Genomic DNA, 17,023 nt, shown 5'->3' on the forward strand with positions numbered 1-17,023 from the left:
TGCCCATGGCCACATGACCTTGGAGGTGTCTACGGACAACGCTGGCTCTTCGGCTTAGAAATGGAGATGAGCGCCAACCCCCAGAGTCGGTCACGACTGGACTTAATGTCAGGAGAAACCTTTACCTTCTTATAAATATACCATTATAATGTAGTATTCTCTTGTATTACATTATAATATTATTAATATTGTATGCATATACAATATATTATATTATTAGTATAGCATAATATGATATAATAATATTATATATTGTTATATGGACACGGGAGACATGGTGGAATGATGTCTTCCTGCCCCTTCTTCATTCTGGCTCAGAATGGCAGGGATTTTTTAACGGGATGAAAAATAAAGTTACACACCCTTAAAACAGATTACAAATCTATTCATAGGCAAAACTGGTCGCTACTGTAACATCCCAAGAAATGAGAGATTTTGTGTCTGGGGAGATCAAATAGTGGAAGATAGCGAACATTTTTTGATTGACTGCTCAGCATATGCTGAACTTCGACACAGTTATTTACATCCATTACTATCTAATTTTAGGTCCCCCAACAGAAATGATCTTCTGACAGTCCTCTTGCAAGGACAAGAAAGATCCACCATAATTAGAGTAAGCCTTTTTATCCTCAAAGCTATCAAGGAAAGAGCACATTTCCTGAAAGAAGAATCAGGAAAATAAGATTTTGTCGGCAAACAGATGGTCAGCTTCCTGTCCTCCCATCCTTTTTGCCTTGTTTTTATTTATGTTGCACTTTGAAATGGTCATATGACTGGTCAAACAAATAAATTGGGCCCGGGCTGTGGGGCACAGGCGGGAGAGCAAGCCAGTGCAATTAACTGCAATGAATCACTCTGACCAGGAGGTCATGAGTTCAAGGCCCGCTCGGAGCCTATGTTTGTTTGTCTTTGTTCTATGTTAAAAGGCATTGAATGTTTGCCTATATGTGTAATGTGATCCGCCCTGAGTCCCCTTCGGGATGAGAAGGGCGGAATATAAATGCAATAAATAAATAAATAAAATAAATAAATTATTATTATTATTATTATTATTATTATTATTCATAGCTAAAACCACAACACCTCCTGGCTTGATCTTTTTGCTTTTGTCAGTCTCCCGTCTTGTCCCTGTCCTGCCACACTCACCTCTGCACCAGCTGCACAATGCTCTGCGTGTTCATGAAGAAGACCTCGCGCTCCGATTTGCGATTCAAGGTTGCCGCATGACTGTCCAAGATATTGGCAATCTACAAGAGCCCCAGAGAGAGGGAGAGGGGTTGAACCAAGGTTAGAAGAGAGAACAATCCTCTTGTCAGAATGCATATCCCCCAAAAGTGCACTGATGTTTTTACTGATGTTGATGTTTTTATTGGGATAATTGTGCTTTTGCTTTGTTATTGATATTTGTTTGTTGCATCGGGCAAGGCCCCATGTAAGCCGCCCCGAGTCCCTTCGGGGAGATGGGGCGGGGTATAAAAATAAAGTTATTATTATTATTATTACTGCCATTATCCAACACCGATCTGTCAAGCTATGCCATACCTGTTGGCTGGGGAACTGGCAGAGGACAGAAGTGATGTTGCTGGCGTACTGAGCCATCTCCTTTTTGATCGATTTTTCCACGTTGGGTGGGATCCTCCCGGAGACGCTGGTCATGATATCCTGAAGCTCCAGGAGAGGCAAAGATGGATCTCGGAGGGTCTTCATCAACCGCTCGACCCAGTCCTTCACCTGGTTTCGAGGGGAGAAAACATAGGGAACTCACAGCTCCGAGAATGACATTTTTAGCCCTTCCAGAGAAGTAGAAGGGGAAATTCTGGGCAGGTACCTTGCTGTGGAAGAACGGCTCCGGCAGGCAGTAGCCATTCATGACGTTCACCAGGTTATCAAGGACATAATGGAAGACGCGGTGGAGCTTCTCGCCTCGGAGGGCAGTGCTCTGGATCTGCGGCAAGGCCCCTGTGTGGAGTTCAGCCTTAGGAGACCCACAAAGGTATACGGGTTAAGTGAGGAACCAACATAAAGATCCATTCCCAAACTTATGAAGTGGGACAGTCCCTTAGAATCATGGAATAACAGAAGTGGAAGAAAACACATGGGCGATCTCAGTTCAACCCCCTGTCATGCAGAAAAATCACAACCAAAGTACCCCCAACAAATGGCCATCCAACCTCTGTTTCAAAGCTTCCACTCCAAATCAGAGAGTTCCACTCCTGAACAGCTCTTCTTACAGTCGGGAAGTTCTTCCTTTGTTAGGAAGTGTTAGCTGGCCTGACTGTTTTCTGTCTGGATTCCCCCAGGCAGTAAGCAGCCAGTCTTGGAAGCTGCAAAGCCATTCAATGCTAAGCAAGGTGGCCAATTGTTACATTCACACTTGCCTCAAACAGACAAGAGTTCTTTCTCCCACCCTGGACTTTCCACAGATATATACTGTATATACTCGAGTGTAAGCCTAGATTTTCAGCCCTTTTTTAGGACTGAAAAAAAAAACCTCCTTGGCTTATACTCGGGTGAGGGTCCTGGTGGGCTTATATTCAGGTCAGCTTATACTCAAGTATATACGGTATATTATTTTTCTCTATTATTATTGGCATTGTTACATTTATTATTTTACTCTATTAATTATTATTATTACATATATTATTTTAGTCTATTAATTATTATTATTACATATATTAATCTATTAATTATTATTACACTTATTATTTTACTCTATTGTTGTTACTTTTACATTTATTTTACTCTATTTTTATTATTAATACATTTATTATTTTACTCTATTTATTATTACATTTATTATTTTATTACTGCATTTATTATTATTATTACATTTATTATTTCACTCTATTATTATCAAAAGGATACATAAGCACATTTACATTGAAGAAGATGAAAACAATGATTTCATCAGAGTTGAACAGTCATCTCTTAAATTACAGTTTGATGTAAAGATTCAAAAACATTTAAACTACTGATGCCGCAATTAATGTAATTTTATTGATATCTCGGTATATTTATTTATTTATTTTATTTACAGCATTTATATTCTGCCCTTCTTTCTCACCCCGAAGGGGACTCAGGGTAGATGACATTACACATATAGGCAATCATTCAATGCCTTTTAACATAGAACAAAGACAAACAAACATAGGCTCCGAGCGGGCCTCGAACTTATGACCTCCTGGTCAGAGTGATTCATTGCAGTTAATTGCAGCTGGCATGCTCTCCCGTCTGCGCCACAGCCCGGCGGGAGTCAATGTTTTCCCAGTTTTTTTGTGGTAAAATTATTTATATTTGGGTCGGCTTATACTCGAGTATATACGGTAAACCCCTCTTGCCCAGTTTCCAAGAAACATCACAACTTCTGAGGATGCCTATCCTAGATGTGGGTGAAACGTCAGGAGAGAATGCTTCTGGAGCATAGCCATACAGCCCAGTAAACTCACAGCAACCCAATCAGAACAGACTTTGCAAAATAGTGGGGGCTTTTTCCAGTAGTTTCAATCAATCTGTACCCTTCAAAGTGCTATTTAGAATCAAGCCATTTGCTGGGCCATCTTAGAAGCTTACCTGCTGAACTCGGCTTGGGTCATCCAGCTGCAGCTTGGCAATGACACAGCCGGGGTCCAGAGCTGCCCCGGGGCGCTTCACATAGTGGATACAGCCTGACTCCGCTGCAGTGAGAGTCATGACCATCTTCATCACCTGTCAAAAAGGGACGATTAGGTCACAAATGTGGAATTTCCTGGCTCTATCAGCAATCCCACAATTCCCAACTCACTTGATTTTAAAATATGTTCTCCACTTGTTTACAATGACCATTTCATTCTTTTTCCAGCTCATTCCATCTCCCCAACCATTTGGCTGCGTCGTTACTGTTAATGTGGGATTTGTGTATTGATGGTGTTTAAATGCAATTTGTGCCTTGCCTGTATCGCTAGTGATTGCATCATCCAGGATGTGCAATGGTGTGGAAAGAGTTAATTGCAAAGAAGCTGTGATGACCTTGATGTGTGGCTGGAACTAGGGAGTATCCAGACACAAGTGTGTGTGCATATTGATTGCATCAGTTCAGTTCTGAGTTCTGTCGAGATCTGTCTGCCTAGGAGTTGAGTTCTGTCTGCCGAGAGTTCAAGTCCTGTGTTCATCTGTCGTCTGTTTGTGTTAATTCAGTAAAACTTTGTAAATAGTTTTACCAACGTCTCTGAGTGTCTCTTCGTTCTGCGCTCCACTGATTCCATCCAACTACTGCTGCGCTGCTAATACTCTGACAGTTACGGCACAACACCACAATATTGAGGCAAAAGGACACACTGCCACTAAGCTTTTTAAAAAACATTGGATTTAGCTCAGTGTCTTCCTTTGAGGGTGCAGCTCACTTACTTCAATTTCAGCAAAGCACTGGCCGGAAAAGACGTGCCCTCCGTCTTCCACCACGTACTGGATGAGCTTCCCTGCGGAGGGCGAGCGCAGAATGGAGGGGTCGTTTTCCTTCTCAAACACACAGGTCTTGTTGCCAATGGTGATGCGGTACCTACGAGGAAAGAGGAACCAGTGGATTGGCAAGACAGGGAGTGATCTGATTGTGCTTTTCCTGCACGGCAGGGATTGAACTAGATGGCTCATGCAGTTTCCAGAGAGACAGTGGACACGATCTTCAGTGCACGACAACTCCAAGAAAAATCCAGGGAACAAAATCAACCTCTGTTCATGGCATTCATTGACCTTGCAAAGGCATTCTAGATGCTCTCATAAGAACATAGGGAAGCAAAGAGACCTCTAAAGACCATCTAGATCAGGGGTCCCCAAACTTTTTAAACAGGGGGCCAGTTCATGATCCTTTTGACCATTGGAGGGCCGGACTATAGTTGGCCACCGAGCAATAATAATAATTAACAACAACAACAACAACAACAATAATAAAGAGGGTTGGAAGAGACCCCTTGGGCCATTTAGTCCAACCCCCTTCTGCCTTTATGCACCGAAAGCACAAGCACAGCACCCCTGACAGATGGCCACCCAGCCTCAATGTTAATAATAATAATAATAATAATAATAATAATAATAATAATAATAATAATAATAATACAGGGTTTTGGAACACAATACTCCTGACCTCACAATTGTGTTAAAAAACAAAGTATGGATTGTCGATGTTGCAATCCCAGGTGACAGAAGGATTGAGGAGAAACAACTGGAAAAGCTGACATGATATGAGGATTTAAAGATTGAATTACAAAGACTCTGGCACAAGCCAGTCAAGGTGGTCCCAGTGGTGATCGGCACACTGGGTGCAGTGCCTAAAGACCTTGGCCTGCACTTAAACACAATCGGCGCTAAAAAAATTACCATCTGCCAGCTACAGAAGGCCACCTTACTGGGATCTGCACGCGTTATTCGCCGATACATCACACAGTCCTAGACACTTGGAAAGTGTCCGACGTGTGATCCAATACAACAGCCAGCAGAGTGTCTGCTGTAGACATATCTTGTTGTGTTTCTAATAATAATAATAATAATAATAATAATAATAATAATAATAATAATAATAATAGCTTTAAGAGAAGAAGAGACCCTTGGGTCATTTAGCCCAACCCCCTTCTGCCCTTGTGCCATGGGGGCCGGATAAATGGCTTCGATGGGCCGCATCTGGCCCCTGGGCCTTAGTTTGGGGACCCCTGATCTAGATGGTCTCATAAGACCATCAGTAAGGAAAGGGACCTTCAAAGGCCATCTAGATGATCTCATCAGGCCATCAGAAGATCATAGATAAGGAAAGGGACCTCAAAGACCATCTAGATCAGGGGTCCTCAAACTTTTAAAGCAGAGGGCCGGTCTACAATCCTTCAGACTGTTGAGGGGCCAAATTATCATTTTAAAAAAACCCGAACAAATTCCTATGCACACTGCACAGGTCTTATTTGTAGTGCAAAACAATGAAAGAACAATACAATATTTAAAAATGAAAACAATTTTAACCAACATAAACCTATCAGGATTTCAATGGAAAGTGTGGGCCTGCTTCTGGCCAATGAAATAGTCAAGTTAATTAGGATTGTGTTGTGTGCCTTCAAATCACTTCAGACTTTGGCTGAGCCTAAGTCTAAAATTATTTATTTATTTACTGCATTTATTTACTACATTTATATCCCACCCTTCTCACCCCGAAGGGGACTCGGAGCAGCTATATGTACCTACAATATATTATATTATTAGCATAGCACAATATTAGCATTATATATTACTATATTGAACTATACCACTATAGTGTAATATTATATGTAATATATAAAATATAATTAATATTATTATATGGTATTATTATTAGTATTACATTGTATAACATGATAATATTATGATCAATATTATACAATATTATTATAAAATATATTATACAATAGATATTATTAAAACTGATATAAAAATATTATATTATAAAACTGAGGGTGGGGACCAAGTAAATGACCTTGGAGGGCCGCATCCGGCCCCCGGGCCTTAGTTTGGGGACCCCTGATCTAGATGGTTTCATAAGACGACAGGTAAGGAAAGGGGCCCCCAAAGGCCATCTAGACAATGTCATAAAACCATAGGTAAGGAAAAAGATCCTCAAAGCCCATCTAGATGGTCTCATAGGACCATAGGTAAGAAGAGTGGCCTCCAAAAGACATCTAGATGGTCTCATAAGTCCGCAGCTAAGCAAAGAGACCTTCAAAGACCATCCAGATGATCTCATAAGACCATAGGTAAACAAAGAGACCTCCAAAGACCAGGTAGACTTAGGTAAACCCTAAGTCTAAAGTTTAGGACAGGGGCCAGGTCAATGACCTGCTCACCAGCCTGCACCACGGCCCGGCCCCTCTACAGAATAGGGCTCTACAGTCACCTATGTACCCACAGCCAGGACACTACACTTGGAAGGCCATCATACTCGGACACTTTCCTCAAAAGTCAACATTGACACTGAAATTCAACACTGTCTGAGCGATTGCACTTTTCCTGCATGGAAGGGTTGGACTAGATAGCTCATGTGGTCTCTTCCAACTCTTATCTTTCTCTGAAAGCAATGACAACTTAGCCCTGAAATTTTCTTGGTTCATTTGAGGGATGAACCCTACCTGTCCACTTCCTCCTTCATGTAAGTGGTGTAACTGCTGCCGTCATAGGACAGAAGAAGGCCGCCGTCACTCAGGCGGTGGACATCGACCTCCACACAGGAGCCATTCATGATGACCACGTAAGAGTTGGGAGACTGACGGGTCACCTGAGAAGAGCAAGAAGCAGGTGATGGAGAGACATTCAAAGTGACCGGAGTAGGCTGGGTTTTTTTTAAATACCTTTTATTAAGATTTCTTTTATAATACAATACTAATATAATAGTAATAAAGAAGAAAAAGGAAAAGAAAAAAGGAAAAAAGAAAAGAGAAAAAGAAAGGTTAATATATAGATATGAAAAAAGGGACATAAATAGAACAGATTTAAGACTGCAAGTTAGAGTCTCTATTTTACTATGAGTATTGCCTACACTAAATTGTGTATATTCTGGAAAAAATTAATTAATTTTTTTGTTATTATTTTTATAGTTACTTAATAGCAGTATATGGAAGAATATATATATATCTATATATATAAAAGGGTAATGACATTTCGACCTAGGACCAAACAACAAAACTACACATCCCAGAAACACTAAACTTGGCAGCACAACCCCTCATCCATGCCTCTATGTTCATACAACAAAAAGAAAAGAAAAATAAAGTCCTAATTACAGGGAGAGGAAGAATTGTTTTTATCCCATTGCTGCCAGTTAGAAGGCTAAGCTCCGCCCACTTGGTCTCCTAGCAACCCACTCAGCCCAGGGGACAGGCAGAGTTAGGCCTCACTTAGGCCTCTTCCACACTGCCTATAAGATACAGGTTATCTGATTTTAACTGGATTACATGGCAGTGTAGACTCAAGGCCCTTCCACACAGCTATAGAACCCATTTATAATGGACTTAATGTCAGGGGAAAACCTTTACCTTAACTACCACCAATTCCTCAATACTTTATTTCCCATACCACCAGACTTCGCCACAGCAATGCATGGCCGGGCACAGCTAGTATGTATGTATGTATGAGTGTGTGTGTGTGTATGTATGTATGCATGTATGTGTGTATATATATATATAGAGAGAGAGAGAGAGAGAGCGCATAGGCAAAGAAGAAATGGAGATATAAATATAGGTTAAAATTATCAGGATAGAGAAACGATGTTACATAGAAAAATGATTGGTTGTAGGCTGGTTTTGTAGCCCACTTCCGTTCTCCCAAAACTGGGACTCAAGCAAGCTTTCCATTGCAAATAAAACCATGCAAATAAATGCAAATAAAAAAACACACCAAATGCAAACCTTTCCCCCTTTCCCTTTACCTTTAGCACATACTTCTTTCCTTCATATATAAGTTCAACATCGACTGTATTCAGCAGTGTATGAGCAGGTAAGACTTGGCCCCTGCAAGAAGGAAGAGGAAGGACGTCAAGGCTAAATCCACTTCCGGTTGTTAGAAATAGGGATCTCCTGCACTGCATGCTTTTTTTTATAACGCTGTTTGAAGGGAGAGCCCGTGTCTTACCTCTCCAAGGAGTGAAGGAAGTTGGAGACGCTATTCCGGAAACTCACGTCGGCCACGTGGAGAGCCCCGCACACCACTCCCAGCATGGTGTCAGGTCTCTCTGCCTAGAAGAATAAAAGCACAGAGGGAATATAGAAAAACCCATGGCTTTTCTTATGGTTTATTTTTATTATAAAGGTTTCCCCTGACGTTAAGTCCAGTCTTGTCCAACTCTGGGGGTTGGTGCTCATCTCCATTTCTAAGCCCAAGAGCCGGCGTTGTCCGTAGACACCTCCAAGGTCATGTGGCCAGCATCACTGCATGGAGTGCCATTACCTTCCCGTTACCTATTGATCTACTCACATTTGTACGTTTTCGAACAACTACCCTGTTTCCCTGAAAATAAGGCATCCCCAGAAAATAAGACCTAGTAAAGGTTTTGCTGAATTGCTAAATATAAGGCCCGTAGTAAAGTTTTTGTTTGGAAACATGCAGGATTGGTAAATGTACATACAGTAGAGTCTCACTAATCTAAACCTCGCTTATCCAAGCCTCTGGATAATCCAAGCCATTTTTGTAGTCAATGTTTTCAATATATTGTGATATTTTGGTGCTAAATTTGTAAATACAGTAATTACAACATAACACTACTAGAAAAAACTATTTTTTCTGTCAAATTTGTTGTATAACATGAAGTTTTGGTGCTTAATTTGTAAAATCAATACCTAATTTGATGTTTAATAGCTTTTCCTTAATCCCTCCTTATTATCCAAGATATTCGCTTATCCAAGCTTCTGCCGGCCCGTTTAGCTTGGATAAGTGAGACTCTACTGTACCATAGATTGCTGTACATGGAAATAAAGGTAGTACAGTAGAGTCTCACTTATCCAACATTCACTTATCAAACGTTCTGGATTATCAAATGCATTTTTGTAGTCAATGTTTTCAATACATCATGATATTTTGGTGCTAAATTTGTAAATACAGTAATTACTACATAGCATTATTTCATACTGAAAAAATATGAAACTCAACAGAGTGTGTGTGTGTGTGATAGCTTCCCGCAACACATGTTTTGGCAGGCCTTTGGAGATACAGTCATTAATCAATCAGCCCCAGAGGGTTTTTAATAATCTATCCTGTATTTATTACGATTTTACCATTTATGTGTTTTAAATGCAATTTTATCCTGTATTTTTGTTTTAATTGATATATTGTATTACTGTTTTATCTTTTTATAGTGTGATTTGTATTATGTTGCCTATATTTTGTCCTATGTTGTTTGGGCCTCTGCCCCATGTAAGCCGCCCCGAGTCCCAGTGGGGAGATGGTGGCGGGGTAAAAATAAAGTTTTTTTATTATTATTATTATTATTATTATTATTATTATTATTATTATATTGAACTACTTTTTCTGTTAAATTTGTTGTATAACATGATGTTTTGGTGCTTAATTTGTAAAATCATAACCTTTTTTGATGTTTAATAGGCTTTTCCTTAATCCCTCCTTATTATCCAACATATTTGCTTATTCAACGTTCTGTTTATGTTGGATAAGTGAGACTCTACTGTATACTAATTTCACTGGAACAGTGTACTGCATTTAAAAGTCCATGACAGATAACCATGTATTTCTGGGTGAAATTCAGTTATTCATTCCTTGAAAAATACACACACATGCCATGCACGTAGTAAAGAAATCGAGTCCACACACCTGTACTTTTTCTGCGATCAGCCGGTCCAGCCAGCCAGTATCGATGCGGTTTTGCTGAAAGCTCTCCGTCTCCAGGAGTTTAATCAAGTACTCGACGGTGGTTCGGAAGTCCCCTCGGATTGACAGCTCCTTCAAGGCAACAACCATGTTCCTGAAATGACAGGAAGGCAGCGCAATGAACAAATCATGAATGGGATCACTTTGCAGTCTAAGGCGATCGGACAAATACGTAACTACCTGCCTGTGAACCTGCAACCAAGTCAGGAGGATAATCCAGATAGGTTGGGGTGAATATTTCAAGATTGGCTACCGCTCCATTTGTTTTAGTTTCTGTAGATATAGTCTACCCCCTTAGTTGCTTTTCTCTGGAACTTTCTACCCAAGTGTCTTCCTACTTACTGTATATACTCGCGTATAAGCCGACCGAATATAAGCCGAGGCACCTAATTTTACCACAAAAAAACTGGGGAAACATTGACTCCAGTATAAGCCGAGATACCAATAAAATTACATTAATTGAGGCATCAGTAATTTCAATTTTTTTGAATCTTTACATCAAACTGTAATTTAAGATATGACTGTTCAACTCTGATTAAATCCTTATTTTCATCTTCTTCAATGTAAATGTGCTTATGTATCCTCTTAATAATAATAGAGTGAAATAATAAATGTAATAATAATAATAATAATAATAAATGCAGTAAAATAATAAATGTAATAATAAATAATAAATGTATTAATAATAATAAAACTAGAGTAAAATAAATGTAAAAGTAACAACAACAATAGAGTAAAATAATAAATGTAATAATAATAATAATAGAGTGAAATAATAAATGTAATAATAGAGTAAAATAATAAATGTATTAATAATAATAAAACTAGAGTAAAATAAATGTAAAAGTAACAACAATAATAGAGTAAAATAATAAATGTAATAATAATAGAGTGAAATAATAAATGTAATAATAATAATTAATAGAGCAAAATAATAAATGTAACAATACCAATCTTAATAGAGAAAAATAATAAATATACCATATATACTTGAGTATAAGCCGACCTGAATATAAGCCAACCACGACCCTCGCCTGAGTATAAGCCGAGGTTTTTTTCAGTCCTAAAAAAGGGCTGAAAAACTAGACTTATACTCGAGTATATACAGTAATAATAATAATAATAGTAATAGTAATAATAATAATACTTTATTTGTATTCCACCCTATCTCCCCAAGGGAACTCAGGGCAGATTCCAGCATACAGACACAACATTCAATACAGTAGAGTCTCACTTATCCAACGTTCTGGATTATCCAACACATTTTTGTAGTCAATATTTTCAATACACCGTGATATTTTGGTGCTAAATTCATAAATACAGTAATTACTACATAGCATTACTGCGTATTGAATTACTTTTTCTGCCAAATTTGTTGTATAACATGATGTTTTGGTGCTTCATTTGTAAAATCATAACCTAATTGATGTTTAATAGGCTTTTCCTTACTGCCTCCTTATTATCCAACATTTTCACTTATCCAGTTTATGTTAGATAAGTGAGACTCTACTGCAATAATAATAAATGCAGTAAAATAATAAATGTAATAATAGAGTAAAATAATAAATGTATTAATAATAATAAAAATAGAGTAAAATAAATGTAAAAGTAACAATAATAAAGTAAAATAATAAATGTAATAAAAATAATAGAGCAAAATAATAAATGTAACAATACCAATAATAATAGAGAAAAATAATAAATATACCATATATACTTGAGTATAAGCCGACCTGAATATAAGCCCACCAGGACCTTCACCCGAGTATAAGCCAAGGAGGTTTTTTTTCAAAAGGGCTGAAAAACTAGGCTTATACTCGAGTATATACAATAATAATAATAATAATAATAATAATAATAATAATAATAATAATAATAATTTATTTGTATTCCACCCTATTTCCCCAAGGGGACTCAGGGCAGATTCCAGCATATACAGATACAAAGGCAAACATTCAATGCCTAGAAACAAGGACACAGAAGTAGTACCTATTCATTTACTCACATTTGCATGTTTTTGGATTGCTAGAAGCTGGGGCTAACAGAGGGAGCTCACCCCCCCAATCTCGCGGATCTGAACCACCAACCTTCTGGTCAGCAAGTTCCGCAGCTTAGCGGTTTAACCTGTTGCACCACCAATACTTACGAGATGGCTTCTTCGCGGTTTTCTCCCCATGAGAAACAGTGGCCAAACTGAGAGTCGGCAAACTCGTGAAGGCCCCCAGCAGCCGCAACGCTGAAATAGCCCCAGACGTTCTTATTGCTGCGAAAGTTCAGCTCTTGGACGGTGCCAGAGCTGGGTTTAAATCCCTGCAGGGACGGAAAAAGGACATCATCAGGGGTGGGTTTTAATCGTGTGTCATCTCCACCAGAGCCTCCAAAGAGATAAAAAAGAAAATGTCAACGCCTGTATTTAATATCTCAGCACCCACACCAATTAATTATTTAATTAATTTATATTCTGCTCTATCTCTCCGAGGGGACTCAGAATGGATTACAACAGGGGTCCCCAAACTTTTAAAATAAGGGGGCCAATTCACAAGCCCTCAGACCATTGGAGGGCCGGACTATAGTTGGCCACAAAGCAATAATAATAATAATAATAATAATAATAATAATAATAATAATAATAATGAGTGTTGGAAGAGACCCCTTGGGCTATTTAGTCCAACCCCTTCTGCCTTTGTCCACCAAAAGCACAAGCAAAGCCCCCCTGAGAGACAGCCACCCATCCATAATGTTAATAATAATAATAATAATAATAAAGAGGGCTGGAAGAGACCACTTGAAGAATTTAGTCCAACGCCCTTCTGCCTTTGTGTCATGGGGGCCGGATAAATGGCTTTGATGGGACGCATGTGGCCCACGGGCCGTAGTTTGAGGACCCTGGATTACAATGTACACAGATAGGCAAACTTTCAATGCCTTTAATGGAATAGCCATGACATACAAATACACGCTTTCATCTCCGGCTTTCTGGAGGCATTGATCTATTGATCAATACCTATTGATCTATTCACATTTGCTAGATTGGCAGGAGCTAGGGCTAATGGTGGGAGTTCACCCCGACTCGAACTGCCAACGACTCAACAGTTCAACAATTTAACCAATCCTTAAAAAAGACATTTATAAGCCGTCAAGATGCCACACAAAGCAGTCATGGCAACACATTGGGAGCTCACCTCGTCCGGATTCTCGCTGGTGATGCGGGCCGCAATGACGTGGCCCCGGGGACAAGGCACGTGGGCAGAATTGTCAAAGTCAATCGGGGCGTCCCCCCAGGGGGAGACCCCATACATCACACGAATATCTTTGATCCTGTGGAGGGGGATTCCCATGGCGATCTAAAAAGAGGAGAGCGAAACCTGAAGATACTGGACCAGGCACGGGCAAACTTCGGCCCTCCAGGTGATTTGGACTTCAACTCCCACAATTCCTAACAGCCTACCGGCTGTTAGGAATTGTGGGAGTTGAAGTCCAAATCACCTGGAGGGCCGAAGTTTGCCCATGCCTGGTCTAGGACATCCTAACACACCTTCCGATTTCAAAAGAGCCACCAAGGCGCAGCCTTTAAGCCCCACATTGCAAAGACAAATCTCTCGCTTATCACACATCTGATCCCAGATCCATGATTCAGCTTCTTACTCCATCAGGATTTCCTCCTTCTTGCCCTCACCCTCTCGGAGACTGTGGCAGAACCGGTTCAGCCTGCCGACAGGCTTCACCGAAGAGCCCTTGTCTCCAAACAAGACTCTCCACTGACCTGGAGCTGAGCGGAAGGCAAATTGACATCGGCCACCATCTCGGTGCAAGGGTGCTCCACCTGGAGACGAGGGTTGAGCTCCAGGAAGTAGAAGCTCCCGTCCTGGCTGTAGAGGTATTCCACCGTGCCCGCACTCACGTAGCCCACCATCTTGGCCAGCTTCACCGCACACTTCAAAAGGGAAAGGGAGGAAATCAAGAACAGCCAACGATTCGCTACGGTCCGAATTCAAGGTGCTGAAGATGACATGATTCAATGCCCTGAATGGCTTGGGGTCTTGATATTTTAGACCTTCTTCTCACATTTGAGGCTGCAACTTTGTATTGTATATAATATGCAATATAAAGTACAATAATATATGATCTATATATATAAAAGGGTAATGACATTTTGGCCTAGGACAAAACAACAAAACTACACATCCCAGAAACACTAAACCTGGCAGCACAACCCCTCATCCATGCCTCTACATTCATACAACAAAAAGAAAAATAAAGTCCTAATTAGAGGGAGAGGTATAATTGTTTTTATCCAATTGCTGCCAGTTAGAAGGCTAAGCTCCGCCCACTTGGTCGCCTAGCAACCCACTCAGCGCAGGGGACAGGCAGACTTAGGCCTCACTTAGGCCTCACTCTTCCACACTGCCTATAAAATACAGATTATCTGCTTTGAACTGGATTATATGGCAGTGTAGACTCATATAATCCAAGTAGATAATCTGGATTCTCTGATGTGATCATCTAGATTATATGTCAGTGTAAACTAGGCTGGAGAGGACCAGGGAGAGGATCTTCTTGGAAATGGGAAAGGAAATGGAATCGGTGTATAGATAAAACTACAAACACATGTGCATATTGTTAGATAAACATGGTCAATAGCTCTTCTCTTTTTGTGCTTTCCATGTTAGTTCTCCCTCTGCTACCAAATTGAATAAGTTAGACCCAAGAATACTGTATACCTGCTTTGTTTGACCGTAATAGGCAGCAGAATCTAATCAAATTTTCTCCTTTTCAATTTGCCAAAACTTTCTAAACAATCAAGCACAGGTTTTGCTTAACACAGCTCTACAAGATGAATTTAAAATAGAATGCCATGAGTTGAACCTAGGATCTTAACAGATGCAAAATGAGTGTCCTTTCTATTGCATTCTTGGGCACCGCTTCTCTTTGATTTGCCATCCTATATCCATGTTCATGACGGTTTTGTTACTTAAGCAAGGAGCATTTGGAAGATCCATGACCTGCCAAACCCAGGGAAGACAGCATTCTCACCCACCTGCTCCATTTCTTCAAAGACCACCAAAGTGGCAATGGAAGCTGGCGCCTCCTCAATGATCTTCTGGTGCCGGCGCTGCACCGAACAGTCGCGGCCGAAGAGCGAGATGGCATTGCCGTACTGGTCTGCCAGGATCTGGACTTCCAGGTGGCGGGATTGTTTGGCGAGGCGCATCACAAAGATGGGGGAACCGGGCACTTCAGCCTGAACCTGCAAGAATCAGAGTATGGGAGAGAGTGAAATTTTGCAGATGGGCGTAAGATAACAGGAAGTGAGAGGAAATCTACCCCTCGGAAGGTAAATCCATTCCTGGAAGAGTTATTATCGTGGGGAAAGGGGTCTCCACTGAAGCTTTAGCACCAATCCTTGTTTTCACAAGTCAAATATTTCAAAATGCAATGATCGCAGGGACAGAGAGTGAGGTGAAATTTTCTACAGGGGAACAGACAGCAAATAATAATAATAATCATCATCATCATCATCATCATCAGAAACTCCTCAAAGGACAGCAGACAAAGAATCAGTACAAGAAGACTGCACTACAAATTAGAGCTGACAGCTGGCACAACAAAACATTGCATGGGCAGTTCCTTGACAAAATTGAAGGAAAAGCTGATAAGGAGAAGACCTGGCTCTGGCTCACGAATGGGACCCTGAAGAAGGAGACAGAAGGCCTGATCCTTGCAGCCCAGGAACAAGCCATCAGGACAAAGGCAATTCAGGCCAAGATCGAAAAATCAGCTGATTACCCAAAATGCAGACTATGTAAGGAAGCTGACGAAACTATTGATCATATCCTCAGCTGCTGTAAGAAATTCGCACAGACAGACTACAGAGACACAACTATGTGGCCCAAATGATTCATTGGAACTTATGCCTCAAGTACCACCTCCCAGCAGGAAAGAACTGGTGGGATCACAAACCTGCAAAAGTATTGGAAAATGAGCACGCAAAAATACTGTGGGACTTCCGAATCCAGACTGACAAAGTTTTGGAACACAACACACCAGACATCACAGTTGTGGAAAAGAAAAAAGTTTGGATTATTGATGTTGCCATCCCAGGTGACAGTTGCATTAACGAAAAACAACAGGAAAAACTCAGCCGCTATCAGGACCTCAAGATAGAACTGCAAAGACTCTGGCACAAACCAGTGCAGGTGGTCCCGGTGGTGATGGGCACACTGGGTGCCGTGCCAAAAGATCTCAGACGGCATTTGGAAACCATAAACATTGACAAAATTACGATCTGTCAACTGCAAAAGGCCACCCTGCTGGGATCTGCAGCATCATCCGAAAATACATCACACAGTCCTAGACACTTGGGAAATGTTCAACTTGTGATTTTGTGATACAAAATCCAGCATATCTTTCTTGTTTGCTGTGTCATACTATATAATAATAATAATAATAATAATAATAGAGTAGAGTCTCACTTATCCAAGCCTCACTTATCCAAGCCTCTGGATTATCCAAGCCATTTTTGTAGTCAATGTTTTCAATATATCGTGATATTTTGGTGCTACATTCGTAAATACAGTAATAACAACATAACATTACTGCGTATTGAAACTACTTTTTCTGTCAAATTTGTTGTATAACATGATGTTTTGGTGCTTAATTT

General features: G+C 40.2%; 1 protein-coding gene across 7 annotated transcripts in view; it reads right to left on the reverse strand.

Moving 5' to 3' along the window:
• acaca (acetyl-CoA carboxylase alpha) overlaps positions 1–17,023 on the reverse strand; it is a 178,059-nt gene that overhangs the window by 123,011 nt on the left and 38,025 nt on the right. For all 7 annotated transcript variants that reach the window (XM_062959350.1, XM_062959349.1, XM_062959348.1 and 4 more), the window contains 13 exons: positions 15,401–15,610; positions 14,126–14,296; positions 13,545–13,706; positions 12,509–12,672; positions 10,306–10,456; positions 8,614–8,717; positions 8,411–8,492; positions 7,116–7,261; positions 4,384–4,534; positions 3,571–3,705; positions 1,829–1,975; positions 1,543–1,731; positions 1,147–1,247 (listed from right to left, as the gene is read on the reverse strand). In XM_062959350.1, the coding sequence (XP_062815420.1) occupies positions 1,147–1,247; positions 1,543–1,731; positions 1,829–1,975; positions 3,571–3,705; positions 4,384–4,534; positions 7,116–7,261; positions 8,411–8,492; positions 8,614–8,717; positions 10,306–10,456; positions 12,509–12,672; positions 13,545–13,706; positions 14,126–14,296; positions 15,401–15,610 (1,913 nt within the window). The remainder of the gene's footprint in view (positions 1–1,146; positions 1,248–1,542; positions 1,732–1,828; positions 1,976–3,570; positions 3,706–4,383; positions 4,535–7,115; positions 7,262–8,410; positions 8,493–8,613; positions 8,718–10,305; positions 10,457–12,508; positions 12,673–13,544; positions 13,707–14,125; positions 14,297–15,400; positions 15,611–17,023) is intronic.

Source organism: Anolis carolinensis, unplaced genomic scaffold, assembly GCF_035594765.1.
Source record: "Anolis carolinensis isolate JA03-04 unplaced genomic scaffold, rAnoCar3.1.pri scaffold_7, whole genome shotgun sequence".
Classification (NCBI taxonomy): domain Eukaryota; kingdom Metazoa; phylum Chordata; class Lepidosauria; order Squamata; family Dactyloidae; genus Anolis; species Anolis carolinensis.